The sequence below is a fragment of the Sciurus vulgaris genome (genome assembly GCF_902686455.1).
Source record: "Sciurus vulgaris genome assembly, chromosome: 18".
Classification (NCBI taxonomy): Eukaryota; Metazoa; Chordata; class Mammalia; order Rodentia; family Sciuridae; genus Sciurus; species Sciurus vulgaris.
In genome coordinates, this window is record NC_136479.1 from 7732633 (window position 1) to 7754832 (window position 22200).

The 22200-nt window shown below is 47.6% G+C and overlaps 1 protein-coding gene across 2 annotated transcripts in view; it reads right to left on the minus strand.

The window, feature by feature from the left end:
- GRIN2A (glutamate ionotropic receptor NMDA type subunit 2A) overlaps nucleotides 1-22200 on the minus strand; it is a 358237-nt gene that overhangs the window by 62246 nt on the left and 273791 nt on the right. For both annotated transcript variants that reach the window (XR_013760774.1, XM_079121602.1), the window contains exons 6-10: nucleotides 15070-15275; nucleotides 11344-11512; nucleotides 11092-11245; nucleotides 5665-5790; nucleotides 2088-2317 (exon numbers count right to left, since the gene is read on the minus strand). Coding sequence is in view for 1 of the 2 variants with exons in the window: in XM_079121602.1 (XP_078977728.1) it covers nucleotides 2088-2317; nucleotides 5665-5790; nucleotides 11092-11245; nucleotides 11344-11512; nucleotides 15070-15275 (885 nt within the window). In the remaining variant the exon portion in view is untranslated. The remainder of the gene's footprint in view (nucleotides 1-2087; nucleotides 2318-5664; nucleotides 5791-11091; nucleotides 11246-11343; nucleotides 11513-15069; nucleotides 15276-22200) is intronic.

Here is a 22200-nt window from a genome sequence, read left to right on the forward strand (position 1 = left end):
CAGGAGTTTATGGGCACGTTCACATGTGCAGTTTCCTTTGATCCTCTACATAATTAAGACTCTCAGCTTTACAGAGAACAGGCAGGCACGGTGAGCTTGCTGACCTGGCTGGTCCTGGAGGCGAACAGGAAGCATCCTTCCTGACTCCATGCCCAGCTTTGCCTGGTGGCTCAGACACCACGTGTCTTAGCTGGGGGTCTTCCGGCAGCCTCCCCACCACCAAGAGCTGGGGTGAACACACTATTAATGAAGTGCTCCAGGAGGGACCCACAGGGAAGGGGTGTAGGGTGTGAGGGAGGACCAGAGAAGGGGAGGGAGCTGGTACAGAGTCTGACCTAAGGCCAACTCTCCGTCTGCAAATGAGCAGCAGGGCTTTCCTATTTGTGATATTGGTGATGGCAAGGACTGGGCAAACTTCATTTCGGAGACATTTACCACTGCAAGGGCCAAAGGTAACATGTTCTGAAGAACCCAGGTGTGGATCGTTACCAGCAGAGCATGCCAAAGTGGGGCTGGGCATGCAGGCTAGGCGAGGGATCCCAGGAGGCCCAGGGGCACTCGGGCTTAACACGCCACGCATTTGCTTGCTCTACCCACAGGAGGTTCAGAGTGCCCCCTGTGTGCCAGAGAACTCCATAAAAACTAGTTACCTGTGGTCTTCCTCCCCAAGCCAATTTCCCTCTCGTCACTTTCTTCTCATATATTTACATGACATTTATTCCAGTCTGACATTTCCTTCTTCCCTGTGTTGTTTTTTACTTCCTACCAGAATTTAAGTTTCTTGGGAGCCTGAGCTCACCCTGCCATGTTTGGCCAGGAAAGCCGGAGAAGTCCTCTCTGGTGTTTTCCCTAACTCAAGGAGGAGGCAGCCATGAGAAGATTGGGCAACGCACTCTAGACAGAGGACACAGGAAACCCAGGGCAGGAAGCAGGAAAGAAAGGTAGAGTGTCTGGGGGGTGGGGAGGGAGCTGCAGAGATGAGCGACAGGGAGGAGATGGAGACCAAGGGCTCTGTGTGCTGCGGTAAGTGGAGGGGCACCTGCTCAGGCTCCCAGGGAGGCCAGCCATGCACAGGGCACCTTTGTGCAGGGGACGCCATCTCTAACTCCAGCCTCTCCTCGTCTCCCTTCCCAGCACCGCATGCCCTGGGTAAGCTGTAAAGGCTTTTCACGGGCTGATTTTTTATGCAGTTTGTTGATGAATGCCGAAAGGATGTAGGTAAACTTATGTCAACAAGATACGACAGGGAGGTTTCAGGAAGAGACAAATTATCCTCACATGTAGGAAACAGAAAACCTCCGCAGTGCTGCGGCCCCGACCCGGCTGAGCTTAGCCAGGCAAGATGTGCTGCCTTGGCGAAAATTTCAAAAGGAGAGCGCACCCTGTTTACCTCTCTGCTTCCTCTAGCACACTTCCCAACAGCCACTCAAACCCTGCAACACTCTGCATTCAGGGGATCATCGGGAACAGCAGGTCACAGACACGGGAGCTCTGGAGGTGTGTCTGAGAAGAGGGAACCCACAGGGCTGCTTCTTTTGTGTCCCTTGAAGAAACCTCAGGACAGTTGGAAGTGCTGACCAGAAGTCAGTTGGAAGTCACCCGGTTGCGTGGTGGAGGGGGGCTATGGGTTGATTTTAGATGGACAGAGTTTAGATATAACATTTTTCATGTCATAGATGAGGAATCCAAGACTTGGAGTACACAAGAGAAGTATCCAAGGTCACAGAGCGAGGAGGTACTTGCAGCCTGGCAGACCCCTCCACCCCAAGTTTCTCCTGGCCCAGGCCAGTGGACAATCCCCAACCTCACGCTCCCCTGGAAGGGGCAAGCTGCTCTGTGCTCCGGAGTCCCATCGTGTCCACCTAAGCATCATCAGGAAGACTGCAGAATTGAGCATGTGGGGACCCAGGTGAGCTAACCTTACAGCTGTTTCTAAAAATGCTTCGGACGTACGCCAATTTGAATTAAGAAAAGAATGCTTTGGATTTGAACTTGGAGAGGAGGTGTCCAGACAACAGATGCTCAAATCACTGAGGACAGCAGTTCACACCAAGCCTGAGACAGAGAGGAAAGCAAGGCCACCTTACCTTCTTGTCACTGAGTCCTGTTACTTGGTCCACAAATTCCTCCTGGATCATGAAAGCAGCCAGATTGGCTGTGTAACTGGCCAGGAAGATGACGGCAAAGAAGGCCCAGACGGACACCATGATCTTGCTGGTGGTGCCTTTAGGATTCTGGACAGGCACGGAGTTGTTGAACACCAGGCCCCAGAGGAGCCAGATAGCTTTTCCAATAGTGAACGAAGGCCCGTGGGGTGCTGCAAACGACAGGAGGGACGGTCTCAGCCCTTTCTCAGGCATGAAAACTTCTGGGGCAGCCACCGGCCACACTGCAGGGCTAAGGATGGGATTGCACAGTCGTGTGTGGCCGGCCGAGCACCAGAGCCACCGTGGGCTTCATTGTCCTTCAACAATTAGTATTCCTCCCACATTTCTATCTAACCCGATCTTGTCACGTTTCTTTAAAAAAAATAGAGGAAAAAAAAAAAAAAGAGCAAGGAAAGAAAAGGACTTTGCAAAACGGGGGTTTGAATGAGAAGCTGTCTTATGCCCTATTTTAAATTTGGATTTCATTTCCATTTGGGAGAACCAATCTTCTTAATAAATGTAAAGAAAGGCTGATAAAAACGAGTGCTGGGGGCTGCCTTTGCATGCGTCAGATTCGCCCTCCCCGCAGAACACGAAATTCAGCAAGCGGGACTGATGTTTGGTATTCTAATTGGATTGTCCCTAGCAATTGCTCCTGTTCAAATTCAGATGTAAAGTGAGCAGGATATAGGAATTAAACCAAACTGAAACTCTCTCCAAATGGAGACATTAAGGAACAGAACAATAGAGCTTAATTCTTCCAACACTTCACAGATGGAAGACATTTCATTGCAGGGCCGTAGAAAATGAACTCTGATATGGCAAAGCTTTCTTCCCTGCGTCTCCTTGCAACCGCTACGTGTGAGTCCCTCTTAAGATTCTTCAGAGTTCCTTGCAACAGACTTAACTAAAGAGGCAGAACCATGTGGGGAAATTTATTGGGACGGGGTTCATAGAGACTGTAAAACACTCACGTTAGGGTTTTCGAGTCTTTGTTTTGCAGAGGGGAAAAAATCAATTTATGCCCTTGTTTTGAGAGGAAAAAGGGCTTACTTTAACAGAAGGTTAATTTTTATGTCATTTTAAGTAAATGAAAATATGAAAAAATGATCTACTGAGACCAGTTTGCAATGCCAGCAAAGCAGGCAATAAATAAAGTGGCAGAAGTGCGTTTGGATGACATAAGTGACAGGATTCTGGGCAGGGAGCCTAAGAAAAGCAGGCCTTCTGCACGCCCAGGCCAATCAGGGGCAGGCCCAGTATCAGTGTCCATGCAATCAAGAGAGGCCAGCCAATTCTATCATCTTTACTCAGTCTCCTCTGTTTCTCTTTGCATCACTTTATGATCTTCTGGAGGGAAGGCTGGGAAGTCTTAGGGAAAAAATATAATTAGAGTCAACCCAGCTAACTTCACGAGCTACTTAATTTTATTAGAGATGCATGTTGATCAGAAGTGACAGCTACTCGGGAATCAGAAATAAGTAGCCACAAGGGATCTGTCCTGCACTCTTGGGAATTCCTGATTCATGAATACTATTACTGGGCCATATAACTTTTCCCATAAAGGGCAATGAGATGTAACAGAAAAGCATTTTACACCAAGAAACAAGGAGCTATCATTTCTTGGGAGTCACCCCAGGCACACGAGCAGGAAACAGGAGCCCTCCACATAATGGAATGGCTAGGCAGTTGGCGCCCTGGTCTTCTAGGGCACACTTCAGCCAAGGGAGAGATTGTGGCATGGACTGGCCTTTGCAGCACTTTAAAAAAAATAATAAAACCCTCCCTGATATATCTCAAATGTATCCACTTAGTTCCATCTTCATTTCCTCCCTCAAGTCCAAAGCACTATGATCATTGTGGCATCTTCTTCAGGGGTCTCCCAGCTTCCATGGTCGCTGTCCCCTCCTTTACCTTGATGAACAGTGACCTCTTCACATCGTACATGTGGGTCACTGGCTTCCCTCCCCTGGTATTTTGCAGAAAATCTGAAATGCTTGCTAACCATGGTCAGCCGCCAAGATGGCTCCATGTCCAGGCCTTTGGGTTTGCTGTCCCCCTTCCTGAAATGCTTTCCTCTGCTTTTCATGTGACAGAATCCTTCCCATCCTCAGGTCTCAGCTTACTCTCACCCTCTCTGAGCCTCCTTCCCAGTTCTAGCACCCCAGCTACACGAGCACCCTGGGCCATCACCGGCACATCACACCACTTTCTCTTCTTTAAACTTGCACCTATCTCTGATCATTAAGTTATGTGCTTAGATGATGCAGCCGCCACTCAACGTTAAGACTCCTGGGGGGCAGGCAGTCTCTAGCGGACCCCCTCCTCTACCTCTTGCACCTGTACACTACCTGGCACACTGTGCCTTCTCAATGAATATGCATCCGGTAAATGTGTGACGTCATGACGGCACCAACGCTGGTCACACGGCTGGACACACAGATGTCAACATCTGCTCTGCTGTAGCACTGTCACTTGCAGAGAACTGCCTCGGCTTCCACTCATCGGAAACCCTGCCTGGTGAACTGTATTGGCCTTTCACTGAAGGCACACCAGGTCCCACTTAAACACTAGGTGATTATTGGCGGCATCTCTCCTGATGATTGATTGGAGATGGTTTATATGGTAACTGCTACTCTTCAGTTGTTGAGAAGTGGGAGAGTTTCAGTAAAACTAAGTTCCTTGCAGAGTTCCATGACCTGTTGGCTGTTTCCAATGTTTAAGCTTCTAGGGAAAAAGCAAGTGTATTGATTAAAGGGCCCTGCTTTAGGGGGAGCGTTGAAGAATTCAAGGTCTGCTAGTCTTTCAACAGCAAGTTGTTGTTCCTAAAAGAGATTTGGTGCTGGGGTCTTGGTACCATCCTCTCAGAAGGAGTTGCTCAGTGAAGAGACTCCCTTGGCAATATGACCCGTTGATGAACCCTGGCTCGTGGGGGCCTCTTTGTGAGTTATAGCCCAAGGGTGCCTCCCAATTCAATTTTCTACCCACCGGTTGCCTCTTTAGCAAGCACACTGCACTGAAGTCAGGCACCATCAAGAGGAAAACGCAATTTTTTGAGGAAAGATACCATTTTATAGTGATGCTGTCAAACTAATGCAAATGTGATTCCATAATTTGAAGAATGTTCTTAAACTAGATTCTTTGTGTAGACGAAGTTAAGACCTCACTATGATTTTCATACTTCTTTTGACACCGTTTTTTTAATTAATTGCCAAAATAACTTTGTTCAGATCTGCCTCTTCAACAAATCAAATATCAATGGTTTTCATCTAACAACGATTGACTTCTCTTTATAAGATTAAAAGGTTTCATCTAGCTTTATCCTTTTTTTTTTTTTTTTCCAGCTGCAGAAAATGAGCCATATTTGTCTGGCATTACAAGTCACATCTGAGGTCCAGCACCACTTGTGGGAGGGTATTCCACAGTGACATGGAATAAAGTACTCTAGAACAAAATCCTCATGGCCAGTGAATGAAGAAGCATCAATTTGGAATTGTACTGAGAGAGACTTCCTTACCTTTCCCTTTGGCTAAGTTTCTGTTGTATCCAACAGGACTGAAGTATTCAAAAACAAACACAGCTATGGCAGAGACGATGAGCAGCATCACAAACATCATCACCCAGACCGAGGCGCTGAACGGTTCTGCAGTAAACAGACCAGAGGGACAGAAACAGTCAGTCAGCTCCTCCTCACACCACCCAGGAGCCCGGATGTGGGGTGCAGGCTCACCAACAGGCTGCCCCTAATTTGAATCTGAGCATTCAAAAGAAGCTAGTCATTTTTTTAAAAAAATGTATACGTTTAAACTATTCTTTATTTTCAAAAGCATTTGAGATACTTCATAAGGTTGTATATAATATGATAAAAATAGAGAAGAGCATAGGATGTTTTGCAAATCAGATCGAGGATAATAGAAACAAAAAGGAATGATAAGATGAAAGGAGAAAGAATGCAAATAAATAGGCTGCAGATCCTACAGAACGGCAGGACATCTGAGAACCAAAGTTGACAAAAACCAAACGGTTAACCAACCGTAGGCTTCTGCAGACTGGCATGGCTTTGATGTTTATTTCCATTTGTACTTTTTTACGTACTGTTGGGATGATGGGTAGGTAGGGATTTCAGAGGTAAAGGGAGAATTACAGGCTGTTGGAAAGGATTACAAAATCATGGGTTGATGAGAATACTTAAGGTCACAATCTGCCACCATGACTCTCCACTGGGCCTCCCACTACATCCAGATCAGCGCCCTAGAGTTTATCAGTCTTGCTGGTGCAGGTATGGGGCTTCCGTGCGAGTGGAGGCCATTGAAGGGCACCATGTCCAAGTGATAATTCTACAAAAAAGCATCATTTCAGGAGTGCAGGTGGATGCAGAAGGGTAGCAGTCGATGGCTGGGTGGTGATTGCCCCTAAAAGTCACTTCCACCAGCTCATTTCCACATCGCTTAGGCAGTAGGCAGAGATCTCAGTAGGCCAAGTCCCAAGGTGCTAAGTCTTACAACATTCTAGGAGGGTAAGAGATGTTATGCAAGATAAATTGGCACTTTGATTCCACCCAGTTGAGGATATGAAAATTAGCTGATAAAAGCCATTTTATCTACTTATGATATAGATTTGCTAGAAAACCAACAGAGACTAAAATTTCAAAAAATGAATCTATCTGTACCTGATTGCCTCACTGGAGAGAAGAGCTTACAGATGCTGTGAACTTAACGCCCTGTTCCTCATAAGCAAACAGTGTCTGAGGGTTAATAAGTGCAATGCTGCCTCTTGAATATTGATAATATTTTTATTATTTATGATAAAGAACGAGGCTGACTGCAGACCACCTTCTTATTAGAGTCCGAGACTGCCCAACATAGCTAGAGGTCATGGCAAAGTCCTATTCAGTGAGATCAAAGGCTAGCAAGGAACTCCCAGTTATAATCTTAACTATATTGGGTGATCTGAAAACTGTAACAACTGCCATGCAACATGACATTGACAGTACAAATAGGTTAAGAAGTCACAGGTAACAACACAACTGACTTAACACAGGTGAACTCCAAGAGGTCAGCAAGACCACGACTGAAGTTTATCTTAGTTAAATTTGGCCTGAGTAATAGACAATCTTATGCCTCTGGAATCATGAACCTGGTAATGAGGTGTATCCAGAAAGGAGGGTGAGTAAATGAGTAATTAGGAGATTAGAAAGTGTTTAACAGTCAAGAATAGAGATGTTAAAGTAATTGTCAATTCGGGTGTCTAATGGCACAGTGTGCCGTATGGGAGGAGGATTCTCATGACAAGAACCTGAGCATTAAGACATTTGGCGGTGAGCCTTACACAAGTACGAACACAATATAGCGCATGGAAAAGCGGGTTTAGGTTTTCGTTCATGCGGTGGAGCCATAATGGAGAGTGGGCTTCATTTTGACACGATCATCCAAGCATAGAGTGCAATTTGCTACACTTCGGTCCCCAGTGCTTCCTCTGTCTCTCCTGCCTCCCTCTCCCTGACCCCCTTCCTCTACCCTACTGGTCTTCCTTCTGTTTAATTGGTGCTTTATAGATAGACACAAGGTGAACTTCATGTGGCGTATTCATAATGTACATAGCATAATTTGGTCAATTTCACTTCACAGTTCCCCCCTTTTCCTGTCCCTCACTTCTCCCCCTCTCTTCTTCCTCTATTCCACCCAGCTCCCTTCTATTTTCATGGGACTCCCCTCCCACTATTTCCTGCTTATTTTGCCTCAATATGGGCATGTCAGTGTTTTCAGAAGCTCAATTCACAAAAGCCAAATGATGGAAGCAGCCCAGGTGGCCGCCAACAGATGAATGGATGAAGAAAATGGGGAATTGCTGATCTCATGATTAAAGCCAGAAAAGATGGTGGTAGGCAAGAGACGCCGTCCATGGTGCTGAAAAAGCAGCCGTTTGATAAAAACACACTTATGAATCTGGTAACTCCTGTGTCTCTGTAGGCGGTGATAGCATTATAAGAATTGGGGGAGCCCTTGCCGAACTCCTCTGTTCACATGTCAGAGTCTGTAGTCCTGCAGTGGACTTCCTTTAGCACCTGCATCCTGCTCACTAACGTACTGGTCAGAAAGTTGAATGAAAGCTGCTCCAGCAACTGATCTCAGATGCTATCTCACTTGGCATTGACAACATCTGTGCCCTGGTTTGCATGCATGGCACACAGATCAAACAGCTCTGCTGCAGCATTCTGGTTACAGTAAACCAAGTGTCTGCAAGTGACCTGACGGACTGCTATCCCCAGACAGCACACACGTGCCCCACAATGCAGAAAAGCACTGGGCAACAGCAGGTCACTGTCTATAGCAGCTACAGAGTGACCCAGAGCTATTTTAAATTGGTGTGGATTATATCCTCTAATGACCTGAAACACAGCCAGCATTTATCCACGAAGGAACTTCAATCCAGGAGACCCCGGTCAGCATTTCTTTGGGCCAAAGAATCCAAATTGCTTGGAAAAGTCTTTAAAATTAACTGGATGGAAATATTGCAAGAGATGTCATCTCTGTCCTTGAAGAACCACTTTTACACAAAGCTCCGTGGCATTACCTGCAAGTGTTTCCGATGTGAGTTAATGGAGTTTGCGAAGGAGAGAGAATAGGAAATAATGAACAGCAATGCAATCAGATTTTGAATGTTTTGGCTCTTCCAGATGACTGAGCTAGTGAATGGAAAAATGTAGCTTAGCACGGTTCATTATGACTTTCAAAACCTGCAGATAATGACTGTAAATAAGGGGGTGCAACGTCAGTCGAATAGGGATGTAATTTAGTGACTAGGGAAAATATTAAGCCTCCTGTGTAAAAACAGCTTTGCAAATTGTTTCCTCTGACTATAATTCATTTTATTTTTTAAAAGTACAGCAGAGTGAGGGGGGAAGGTAGTTTTGCTAAATTTGACAAAATACTTGACTTTTTATGGAAATGTTCTCAGATGCAGGTAAGACAAAAAATATAATCTAGAGAAACTGGGTCACGGCCAAATTCAATATCAGTGACCCAATTTTACAAGACAAGCCAATTGATATTTTTTTCTTCTTCTCTGATTGAATTGGAAAAAACTTCTCTCCAGCTCACTATGGAAAGTTGAGGACAATTTGTGAAAAGGAACACATTTCTTTCCACTCACTTCCCCCAACCATTTCTTAAGCTCCAGGGCAAAGGTTCTCCATCCAAGGGTCTGACAATCAGAAAAAATGACTAGTAGTGACAAGGTGGGAGGGTCCTTCTGATGATCATTAGGGGTAGTGACAACGTGGGAGGGTCCTTCTGACAATCATTAGGGCTGTGCATATCAGTCATTTTCACTTCTCCTGGTGTATTGAGGCTCCTTATTAAGATACAGGTATCTGTACCCACGTCAGACAAGGGGGCAAATGGAACATGTAAGGAACCTATCAAGTGTGTGCTTGTCAAGCTCCATGTCACTCACTCCAGCAAAGGTTACAAAAATTGAAGCAATGAGTGCAAAATCAAATCCAGTGAGTGGCAAGGATTTCAGCAGCTTAACTGGATTATCAAAAATGAAATAGTAAATCCACATGCTTCTGAGAGTCAGACAGGCTTTCAAATCCTGTTAGTCAACATTTCGCTGGAGAGAAGGAAGCATGAAGACCCCGCTGGGTGCTGACGTCACAGGAAAAGGAGGACACTGGGAGAACAAGACCAGGGGCCTGGAGTTGGGTCCACCAGTTGGTTCAAGTTGGCAACTTCCTATATTAGAACTTTTTTTTTCCTGGAAAAATGTAAGAAATTTAGTTGACCTTAATAACACTGTTCTCCCTCCCTCTCTCTCTCTCTCAGGCAGTTTTCTTCTAAAGATTCAGGTTTGCTTTAACAGCCCAAATTTGGGACAAACCCATCTATATGGGAGTGCTAAGGGGGAATTAAGAATCTGAATTCTTCCGGGTGCAGTGGTGCACACTTGTAATCCCAGAGGCTTGGGAGGCTGAGGCAGGAGGATGATGAGTCCAAAGCCAGCCTCAGCAACTTAGGCCCTCAGTAATTCAGTGAGAATCTGTCTCTATATAAAATATTTAAAAGGGCTGGGGATGTGGCTAAGTGGTCAAGCACCCCTGGGTTCAATCCCTGGTACAAAATCATCATTGTCATTCATCATTGTCCTCTGAATTCCATGATCTTCAACAAGATAGCTACTTAAGAAAAACCATTTATAATAACCAAACAGCCAACACGACAACACTCTGCTTTGAAGAAGTTCCGCCTCTCTAGCCAGGCTACCTAAGTCACACGCAGCTACAGTGCTGAAAACCAGATGATAGAAACATAACTCTACCCTGATTCAGGAGAAAAGCTTTACTGTAAACATGGAAATTTATGAAATGGTTCAAAGAATGTCCTGCTTGACAATCCATTTGGCTTACAGGATAGGCACATTTAAAATATGACTCCATTCATTTTAAATCAGCGTATATTCTTCAGACTACTCCTATTTTGTTTACCAGAGGACTGGCATAAATCATTGTGTGCTCATCATTATTTTCCCCTTTCCGTCTTGTAGACAAATGATGGCCATTCTACGGTGGGCTGGGGACAGGGGTGTGGATACTGAAGACAGGTTTACAGGCTGATTTAAATTAACTGTGGAAAGACAGGTTTATTTATTTTTTAAATGTTTTTCAAGGCTCCGAGTAATACATCTACTAATTTACATTCTACAGAGTCAAGACCAGTATCTGAACAGGCGATGGTGCTTTTCAGCGGAAATCTCCCAGATAAAGATAACTGAACGCCATGAACAGGGCAGGGGGTGATGAGCTGAGGGGATTCAGGTGCAACCGGCTCCAGAGTGTGATCGGCCCAGCCAGGTCCAGTCCACCCACACGTTCGTTCTATGAGCGAACGGGACAGAATGGCTGTAACTCCCCGCAGGAAAGCCAGAGCCATCAGAATTCACCTACCTAGGAAAGCAGAAGGTGAGACGGTGCCGTTGCTCCTGGACACCATGACACTGATGCCTGTCTCCACGAAGGGCACGGAGAAGTCCACCACCTCGGAGCGCTCCTCGTTGATGGTGAGCGAGCCCACGGCCATGACGGCCCGCTGGTAGACCACCTGGGCAAGGCGGAGAAGGGACAGTGCGCCTGCCGCTCCTCCCACCCTCCCAGGTGCCCCCCGGGGGTGGGAGTCCGCAGGACGGGGAGCCGACCTACCTCCCCGATCATCCCGTTCCACACGTTGTTGACTTTCTTGCCGTGCTTCCCGTTGGTGACCAGGTAGAGGTCATAGGTGAACTTCACGGTCCTCGATAGCTTCTTCAGGATGTCGATGCAGAAGCCCTTGCAGCACTTTTTGACATTCATCCCCTCGTTGGTTGAATTGCTGTGAAGAAAACCCCAAGACCACAGAACGTCAGCACGGGGGGCTTGCGGGTTTTGCAAGCTACTCCCCGGTGCCTTTCAGATGGGAAAGGGAGGCTCACAGAGAGGAAGCGGCTTTTCCAAGGACACACAGCAGATCACGTCAGCCAGAGCAGAAATGTTGGTAATTACAGCACTTATCTTGACCACCACCGCTAACACGTGCTGAGTAACCACTGCTGGCTAGGCCCTCTGCTATAGGCAACTGATGGTTAGGTTGACCCCCTTGACATTTCTCTGAATTGGGTGCTGTTTTTTACCCCATTAAGCAAGTGTTACCAAACTTACTTTTAAGAGTTTATAACACACGACCTCTTTAAACCAGAGTTTAGTTGTTCGATCTAAAAATCAGCCGTAGAAGCTTATCAGACACTGGAGAGAGGATGATGTGAAATTCTCACGTGAAGCAGGGTTTTACTTTATCCTACATGTAGAAGTCTTGAAACCAAAGGGAAGAAGTGAGGATTCCTAGAAATCTCCTAAGAACCAGGAGACCTGGTTCTGCCCTGGGCTGGATCTATAGACTTGACCTTTCCCAATAAAGCCAGCTGTCACATGAGGCTTCATCACGTTTCCCCTCTGTAAATACAGGGCATGAATGTAAAAGGCAACAGTCTAGCAGGAAATGCCCTCCATCAGGAAAACCCCTATTTCAACACAGATGGTTGGTGCCGGCCATTGGAAAGGCTGTCTTGTGATCTCCCGTGGTTACGCCCACGGCCCTAGACCAGGCATCCTGCTTTACTTAGCTACGAGGTCACATTCGAAGAACACCCATAGACTCTTAAATCCTTCTAAGAATGAAGGAAACTTGGTTTAGTCTTCTCAAACCAAGTGGCAAAAGGATCCTCACAACTCACACATGGGCTGCACGCTCCATCCCACCTTGCACCACGGCCTCCTGCTGGCGCGACCCCGCCCTCAAGTCGTGCTCATTACGGAACATGTGCTCTGTTTGAATATTCCACTTTGGGCACACGTACACGCTGGACTGCCAAAGAGCATCACCATGATGCTTATGGAAATCCAACATCATGTTTCCCTATCATTTGAAAAACATGTTGATTACACAGAGGTACAAACAGAATAATCACTGCTATACAAAAGCAGATGGATTTATGGGGGGAAAAGTGGGTAGAAAAACAAGGAAATGTGAAGCATAGCTATTTTTGAACAGTGGGAAAAACTTTCTCCTTCCTCGTATTTATTTTTTTGAGGCTTCTCCCAAATTATCTAGGGAATGCGGATACGCACAGGATCAGAGTCATGGGTTGAACACAGATGGTGTCTCTATACCTACATCCATGAATGTGGACAGATTTCTCAGCTCACTCTGGCTTTTTTGAAGACTGGTGTGGGCCCCAGGATCCCACCATTGACCAGAAGTGAGAAGCCAGGGTTATCCCTGGGGGAGTGTTACCAAAAATACAAACGCAATCACCTGGCCTAACAGGAATCCTTTTGCAACCCACCGGCTCCCCAAGCCTTTACCTTTAGAGGATGCAATTGATCTAACTCGTGTTAGCGCTGGAATTAGTGCACCCTGATGATTTCCTATTGACATCGAGCAAGGCAGATTTCAGTTTCACCTGGACACCCAGGTGCAGCATCTGTCTCTAGTCCCCACGCAGAGGAAGGAAAGGAGCCAGTACCACCCCACAGGAGCCAAAAACATGAATTTGCACATGTTAAGCTGTTCCTAGTCTTCAATAGAAAAGTCGATTCTTTTATAGAGAGCAATTTATTTGGGTGATTTTTCTTCACACTGACCTGACTCCGTGACCTCCTTCTTTTCAGCGCCAGTGCTATTGATTTTAAAGATTCTAAACTCTTCTTATTGATTGTGAAGCACACGAGGCCCAATGTGCCCTATGGAAACCTAGGGGTGTCGTGATCAGAAAGGAGGCATCCTGCCAACGTTACCCTCAGTTTTGTGTCAGACATTCTTTCTGCATCTGACCAACTTTGGACCACAGGACACTCACCCAAATCCAAAGCCCTTTAGAAGACCTCCCTTCCTTCCCTTCCCTCGGTGCTCCTTCCAGCTCTTCTCTGGAATTTGCTGGGTTTCCTTTTGTCTCCCAGCTGGGCAGCTCCTCCCTTCCTCAGGGCCTTTGCACCTGCTGCTCCCTCTCCCTGGGATGCTCCTCCTCCAGACCTTCACATGTTGGCTCCTCATCCTTCATGTCTTACCTTGAGCCCGACCCAGGTGAGCTCCAGGAGCTGCACAGACCTGTTTGTCTCTTACCACGCCACCTGATTGGTCGCCTTATAGGCCTACCATCACAGGGCTGCCCCGTTCCTTCACAGGTCCAGCTGTGTTCTAACAGTTCATCACATGACCACAAGATCCTTATCTTTTCTCTTCACCAGTGCCTGACACATAAAACTGTGCTTGATGTCTATTTAAAGCATTGATATACTTACCTTTTTTTATTTTACAATTTCATTTATAACAAGGCACCTTCCCTGTGCTGAGGTAGCTAGTCATCCAGGGGGAAGACAGACAAACTATAAACTACAAAAACAGGTGACATGGTTAGAGATGGGGACTGCCCAGGGCACTGCGGGAACAGGCAGAGCTGGCCTAACGGGGAGGCAGGGGCTAAGCTCAAAGACAGGCAGGAGTTGGCCAGGTGAAGGGAGGCGATCAGGAAACACGCCAAGAAGACGATTTTGATCCACAGTAGTCTTTCCCCTCTTGTGAGTGGCCTATCTCAGTGGTGGGTCTGCACCAGGGAAAACCTGGCCATGGAGCTTTCTGTGCCCCCGGAGGGCTCATAAATTAAGGAGGAGCCCTAGCCCAGAATGCCAGCTCCTTCTTCTAACATCACAAGAGGAATCGACTGAGACGAGGTGCAGCTTGCTATGAGTGAGCAGGAGAGCCGCCAGAGGTCCAGTTTCCACCTGGATCTCATCTGTAGTCGCAGACCAGGGCCAGGTATCTACCTGCTCCTGAGCAGAGACAAGCTTTTTTTTGATACCAGGGATTGAACCCAGGGACGCTCGACCACCGAACCACACCTCCACCCCTCCTTATTTTCTGTTTAGAGACAGGGTCTCACTGCATTGCTTAGGGCCTCACTAAGTTGCTGAGGCAGGTATCCTCCTGCCTCAGCCTCCCAAGCCTCTGGGATTACAGGCGTGCACCACCACGCCTGGCCAGAGACAAAATATAAAAATTTTTGAAAAAGTACAGGACTGGGAAGCATAAAGGAGATGGAAGGAAGAACATGCTGGGGAAGGGGGCGAAGGCAGCAGCCAGAAAGAGCAGAGCAGAAGTCACCGCTGCAGGGGAGACAAGGGGAGGGCTGAACCAGGCTTTGGGAACTAGACAAAGGCCGACTTGGTGGGTCCCCAGGCAGTTAAGTCTTTTGCTCCATTGTCACGCTGCTGTTCTCATGATAATAGGGCTGCCCTGTGTCACACTTCACGACTGAGCTATAGATGTGTCACTGGCAATGACGCACACGCCCTAAGAGGACCAGCCCGTCAGCCGACAGCGGCCCTGTCACTCACTTGATCTTGACGAACTTCCGACAGGGCACCGTGTTCCTCACGCAGGTCTCGGTCAGCGGGTCGATGTCCTCCACGATGACAAAGGGAGCCTCCTCCAGGGTGACGATACTCAGGTGGTTGTCGTCCGGCTCGCAGTCGGAGAAGGACTTGTACCTGGGCCACACGGCGTGCCGCAGACTCAGCGTCTGGTTCTCCCACTTCCCCACCTGCGTCACAAACACAGACACGCGCCTTGCTGTCCTGCCCCAGGACCCCGACGAGGGCTGGTTCTGCCCCCGAGGTGGCCAGGAAGAAGACAGCATCCGTCTTAAGGGCTTTCCGTGCTACGTGTGCATCCACTGAGGAGCTGAGGAAAATGGAAGAGGAGACAATACAGAACACCAGATCGCCCTGCATCCCAGATCCCGCCCCGGAACGACAGCGTGCGTGTCTGGGCGATGTCCAGCACCGCATCCATAGGGTCCCCAGGTGGCTCCGGGGCTCTGCCTGGGTTTGGAACCATTGACGTCATGGAAGCAGCATGGACGTGCAGGCTTCGTGCTGCCTCTGCCTCTTAGGACCTGGGCAGCTCTGAGGCATGCGAGCTCTTAATCGAGAGCTTCTCTCTTCTCATCTGCCATAGGCAGCCTTCGCTGCCCACCACGCCTGGGAGTCTAGTAAAGCCAGGCCCGGCATGTGGTGGAGGAGAGAAAAGGAAAAGTACAGAGGAAGATGAAAAGGTGCCAAGAAAAAAGAGGGAAGGGGAGAGGAAGATGTTGTCAAAGAGGACAGCAGAGAAGAGACACCGAAGGGACAGAGCAGGTGATGGGATGAGAAGCATCATTTCCCATCCCGGCTACGGTTCCATTTAAGTTGCAAATTAAGTTGAACTTTTATGAATCTGCGTAGAGTGGAGACCGCTGCTGCTTAGCGTGCACGGAGACCTGTCAGAATAGAATCGATCATATTCCCTCAGAGCAGCACTCGGCACCGCGGCGGAATCAGATTGAAGGCTGTATGTGTGCAACCTTAATTCTATTTGACAGGTTATTGGCACTAGTCACATCCCCGCCAGGCAGAGCCGCCCCCGCGGCCCACTCTCGTCTTGCTCCTCCTGCTCCCACGCCTGGCGCTTGACCCCGTAGGTCAGTGCTTTATCTGTGATACCAACCTCGAGAAAAACACCTGGCCTGCAGGCTAAGCACCAGGCGCAGTCCCATCTGTGCTGATGTGACCCGCTCACCTCGCCCGAGTCGCTAAGTGCGGTCAGAAATGAAGCTCAGGCCCTTGAGGAGGAATCAGACACACAGCACCAGGAGGGGAGGGGGTGAGAGGGAGGCGAGAGGGTCCCTGATCCCTGGAACTGCCTCGTCATTTGAGCTGGAAAATTTTTGCTAGCTGTAAAGAAACACCCGTGTGGCTAATCACAAAATCATCCACCCCGGTGACACTGTGCTTTTTAAGATGGGAAGGTCAGTAGGGCCGGTTTGTGCCACACGGCTCGGGAGAACATGGGATTCTTCTTTCGTTCATCACAGATTCATTGACCACCTACTATGTGCTGGCATCAGCCTGGAAACAATCATGGACTGTGCTTAGAATGCCTTCTGCCTTCTTAAGCTATCAGCTGATGGCAGGACAGAGATCGAGCCAATCAAAACACAAGTGGATACAAAGATTTGCAAATTTTTCCCTTTGGAGTATGTTATATGCCCCCCCCCCCCCTTCTTTCCATTTAGCTCTAAAAACTCAAATGCAACCTTCAAGAGAGGTTGGGTAGCTTAGTGGACACACGTTTAGCTTTGGGGGTCAAGTAGAACTAGGGGTTCATATTGGCTTCGCCCTCTAGCTGAAGAGCATGGGGAAAGGTATTGAACCCCTCTAAGCTTCACTTTCTCTGTTTGTAAAATGCAGAGAAAGCGAAAGAGAGTATGCCTTTAAGGACCGCAGGGAGGTCTGAATGAGCCCCAACTGTCCATCACACGTGGAACACACGTGAGGTCACAGTGGCTGCAGCTATTCTATTGCTGTTGTGGACATTTAAGACAGAGATCGCATGTCAGCTTATCTGTAAAGTGGTTCTTGCTTTTCCTAGTAATCTAGAATTTTGCATCTCTCTCTACCACAGCCTTTTGATACTATGATTATAACAAGGTCACTTTTGAGCACTTCTGTGTTCAGGAAAGGTGTCAATTCCACCACTTAGTCTAATCTCCCCAAATCCAACGTGGTGGAAACCGAAGCACAGAGCAGTTATGGGGCATGCCCAAACTCACACAGCAAGCAGATGATAGAACCAGAGTAATATCACGGTGAATCCAAAGGTGCTTTCCCTTCACATGACTCCGTGGTTCTATTGATTGGGCCATGGTAACATCGCTACACCTTCAAAGCCCTTCCTTCCTTGCAGACCCGGCTCTTAACATCCCGAGATAACATAAATCGAGGCTAGTTGGTTATGTCACTGGCCACTTCACAAACCAGGAAAATGGCCAGCCCGAGGGGGACTCACGGGGAAGGTGGCGGTAAGGACTCCCCAGCCCCAGAATGCTGCAGCCCTTCCCACCACATCCAGCTCAGCCCAGGAGGACCGGAGGCAGGCGGCAGGTGGAAAGCACTTAATCAGGAGCCGAAGCTGCTGTGTAAACACCGCCCAGATCCCAAGTGCTCTCACCTGCTTTCCTGAGTCCACCGCTTCTTCAGGACCGTCTCAAACACCAAAGTCCCAACTCCAAAGTGCATATGTCAGATAGGAGAGAGCGGAAGTCCTTCACTTCCTGCTCCCGTGTGACTGAGCCAAAGCTGGCAGGCAGGTTGAGCAGAGGCTCAGTCTTTCTACAGTATGTCCTGGTGGCTACTAGTGCCATGTCCTGTGTTAGGCGTCAGGTCACAGGGTTTTGCTCATGTGGGCTTTTCTGCTAATTGGGAAGACACCTGAGTCAACTAATCACACAAAAGCAGGCATCCTACAGATGGGAAGGAAGAACTCAAACGGGTCTAACAGGGCATATGGGGGAAAGAAATCAGAGAAGGCTTCCCTGAGGAGGTGGCATTTAAGCTGAGATTGGAAATCCAGGATGAGTTGGAGTGAGAGGAGGGGTCGGTGAGGGGAGCAAAAGAAGGAAGAAGACTCCAGGCAGGCCAGGCCCAGATGAAGCCAGCCCCTGAAGGTCCTATAGAAGCCAGGATCTGTATATTTGCCATAGACTGGATGTTCGTGCCCCTTAAAATCACGTGTTGAGACCTCGTCTCCAATGCAATGGTATTAGGAGGGGGGCCTTTGGGCGAGTAGGTCATGAGGCAGAGTCCTCGTGAATGGGGTCAGTGCCCACATAAAACAGCCCCTAGAGAGCTCCTGTGCCCCTCTGGCCACATGAACACAGAGCAAGAGATACCATCTAGGAAACAGGAAGCAGCCCCTACCAGAACCCGACCTGCCAGAGTCCTGAGCTTTGGTTTTCAGCCTCCAGAACTGTAAGAAATAAATTTCTGCTGTTCATAGTCCTCCTAGTCTGTGCTGCTCTGTTACAGCAACCCAAGTGGGCTAAGATGGACTTCACCTCACCCACGCACCAGAGGGAAAAGAAATACGGATGACCTCAGCCACCTATGGTCCCATAAAACTGGTGTGCAGGTAGAAACTCTTTGTCTTTGGAATTCAAGTTTTTTTTCTTTTTAATTGTGAAAAAAATTTAAACTCATACAAAAGTAGAATAATATAATGAACCTCCATAGACCACTACCCAGGTTCAGTAATGGCCAGTCTTGTTTCATTTACTCTCACCCACCCTTTCCACAGAAGACCAAAGGAAACCCCAAACATTATCTGATTTCATTCATAAACAGTTGGATTTGAATATCTAAGTTTCACTTCTTTATAATATTATACTCTAAGAATCTATGTATTTTTGTATATGTTTCACTCATTAGTCTAAGATTTCCCAGTCTATCAGGTGTGTGTGTGTGTGTGTGTGTGTGTGTGTGTGTGTGTGTGTGTGTGTGTGTGTGTGTGTGTGTGTATAGTGCTGGAGTAGCAGGGATTTTATATAAACAGTGATTAGATTCCACATCCAGAGCTTCTAACTCAAGGCCTGGCACGAGGTGAGAGATTTAATGGCTCACCATTGATGGAACGAATGAACATATGGCCAGATTTTTTTTTTAATGTCCATGCATCAGAACGTGCCAGTAGAATAGCCAAGGTGTCCATATGTGCCTTGGTTATGGAATATTATACCCAAAGCAAAATACTGAGGATCAAGGATCTGTCTTCTAGTCCTCCCTCTCCCAGCAACCTCAGATAGAGCCATTTAGGGTGGCTACCTGCATAACCTCTTGGTATCAAATTTCCCAAGAAAGCAAATGGCACCATGCTATTGCCATTTAGAAAGGTAATCCAGTCACCCTGAAGTGTTCAAAGGGAAAGCAAGACTCAGGGTAATAAGCGCTGAACTGAGAGTCAGGAAGCTCAATTTCAATTGTCATATTGTCTCTGCTAACCCCAGTTCTCACGGGCCTAGAACCTCCACGCTCCAAGTGTCTTTTTTAGAAGTTGTGTGCAAAATGGAAGAGCCCTGCACACTCTGAAATGGTAACCACCAATCGCATTCCACCCTGGACCTGACGGTGACTCCCCTGTTATTCTCTGAACTGGATGGACCTTCTTCCTATTTCCAGGCCCCTTCACCATGCTGCGCATCCCAGTCTACTGACATCATGACCCATAAAAAACTACTCTGAAGAGCGAGCCAATTCCAAAATGGTACCACATTTCCTTTAGCTCCATAGTTTCTGAGGTAAATTTCAATGCACCAGAGCAAGGGAAACCACTAGCCACTGTCAGTCACATGAGCCTATTCTGGAGCTAGAAAGGGAAGAGGGTCCAGGACACTTGGCCAAAGGCCTGGTTAGACTGGTCGATGAGCAGGACAGGACTCAGGCATGTATACTGAGTCCACGCTCATGTACACGCACAGAGGGATTCTACTAAATTTTCAGGAATCACCTTCACTGCTATTGAACCCTTCTCCATTCTCCCTCACAAGGAACAGAAAGAAAGAGTTCAGAATCATAAATAGCATGATTCAGCAACCAGTCAGTTTTTTTTTTTTTTTTTTTTTTTTTTTTTTTTTTTTTTTTTTTTTGCTGCTGTGACCAAAAGACCTACAAGAACAGTTAGAGGAGGAGGAAAAGTTTATTTGGAAGCTCACAGTTTCAGAGGTCTCAATCCACAGATGGTCAGCTCTATTCTTCAGGGCCTGAGGTTAGGCTGGCCAGCACAGTGGAAGGGTGAGGTGGAGGAAATCAGTTGAAGACATCACACCAGGAAGCAGACAGCAGAGACTCCACTAACCAGATTCAAAATATATACCCCAAAGGCACACCCCAGAAGACTACCAGCCACACCCCAACCACCTACCTTCAGTCACCACTCAGTTAATCCCTATCAAGAGATTAATTTACTGAGTGGATTACGGCTCTCATAACCCAGTCATTTCTCCCCTAAGCCTCCCTGCTTTGTCTCACACATGAGCTTTTGGGGGATACCTCACATCCACACCATAACACAGATGAGTGGATTTAGATCCTGCCCCTGCCCTGTGACCTTGCACAAGTCACATAATCTTTCTGAACCTTGGTTTCTGCAAACAGAAAATGAAAGCATCCCAATTTCACAGTCCCCAGGGTCATGAGCGAGTTAATGACAGCAAACCTTTCTGAACACACGGTGCCTGGCAGAGAGCTGGCCGTGGGGGTACTATTATCATTCATTCAACATGCAGTAAACTCTCTTTGAGGAAACCATGAGCGTCTGCAGGTGGAGCACTGACTGAGGAAGTGGAGACCAACCAGGGTTCCTGCTGTGACATGCCCTTGACCTTTGTCCTCATCTTCGACCTCCTCACCTTTAAGAGGAATGAGGGGGTGGGTTTGGACTAGAGGACCTCCGACGTCTTTCATATCTGAGGTTCTGTGCAAAGTACAGGGATTAGGTTGTCCTCTCACCTCTTCCCGATTTGGGACCAGGATAATGAGTAGAAAATTGGAAGAGGGGTAAGGCTAGCCTTCCTCGCTTGCTATGTACTTCTGAAACAGTCAGGGCTGCAGGGGCAGCGGAGAGCAGGCTGGCAGACCTGCCCTGTGGAGAAGGTGGCAGGGTGTTCTGACAATCCAGCCAGAAGGCTGAGGGAGAGAGGGTGCTGTCGGCAGGAACTCCCCAGCTGGGAATTCACTCTGCAGAGAACCAGTGGTTCCCAGGTCTGAGGCTTCACACAATGTGGACTCTTCCTCTTCTAGAAAGAAGCACAAGCCGAACACCAGCTCAGCCACGTTCCCGCTGTGGCACTTGGGACACTGGTGGCAAAGTCAGCTGTTCACGCTAGCTGGACGTTCGGGCAAGCTTTGGGGAAGAGTGCGGATGGATCCCCAGTCTTTCAATCCTCTAGCGGCTCCAGGAAGCAGGTGACTATGATGATCTTCATTCCATGACGGGGAAACTGAGGCTTGAAGAAGGCAAGGGTCTTGCTCAGGTCCTGCCATCGGGGCCACAGCAGGAATCTAACCTCACACAGTGAAGATGCAGAACACCACCCCATCACTGTCACTCTCTGAAATTTGGTTTCTTCGTAGTTTAAAGGTGCCCAACTCCTAGAGTAGTAAGGGGCTCATGAGATGGGAAAGCAAGGGTTTCTGTTTCTACCATTCTGAGAGCTGTGCATATCAGTCCGAGTAATCCTAACACCAGACCCACGACCTACATACAACTTTTATTATCTCCATTTCACAGATGAGGAAACCGAGGCAGGGAGTTTGCACAGTTTGAAACTGGTAGAACCAAGCTTTGAATCCAGGACTCATTTTTAAATCACTGAAGATACAATCTGAAGTTTTCACTAGAGAAATAAAGACTAGCTTTACCATGCAGACATCTGCAAACACTACCTCAGCCAGATGATCAAAGACAACAGCAACCGCGACAAATTGTATCACCAGAACACATCCTTAGATGTAGTGGTGACCATCCTCCCACATGGTCCTCCTCCAGAAATCCATAACCTCAGTCTCATCATAAGAAACAAAAATCTCCACCGAGGAACATTCTAGAAGCTATCTAGAAACGACCAGTACTCCTCAAAATTGTCAAGGTCATCA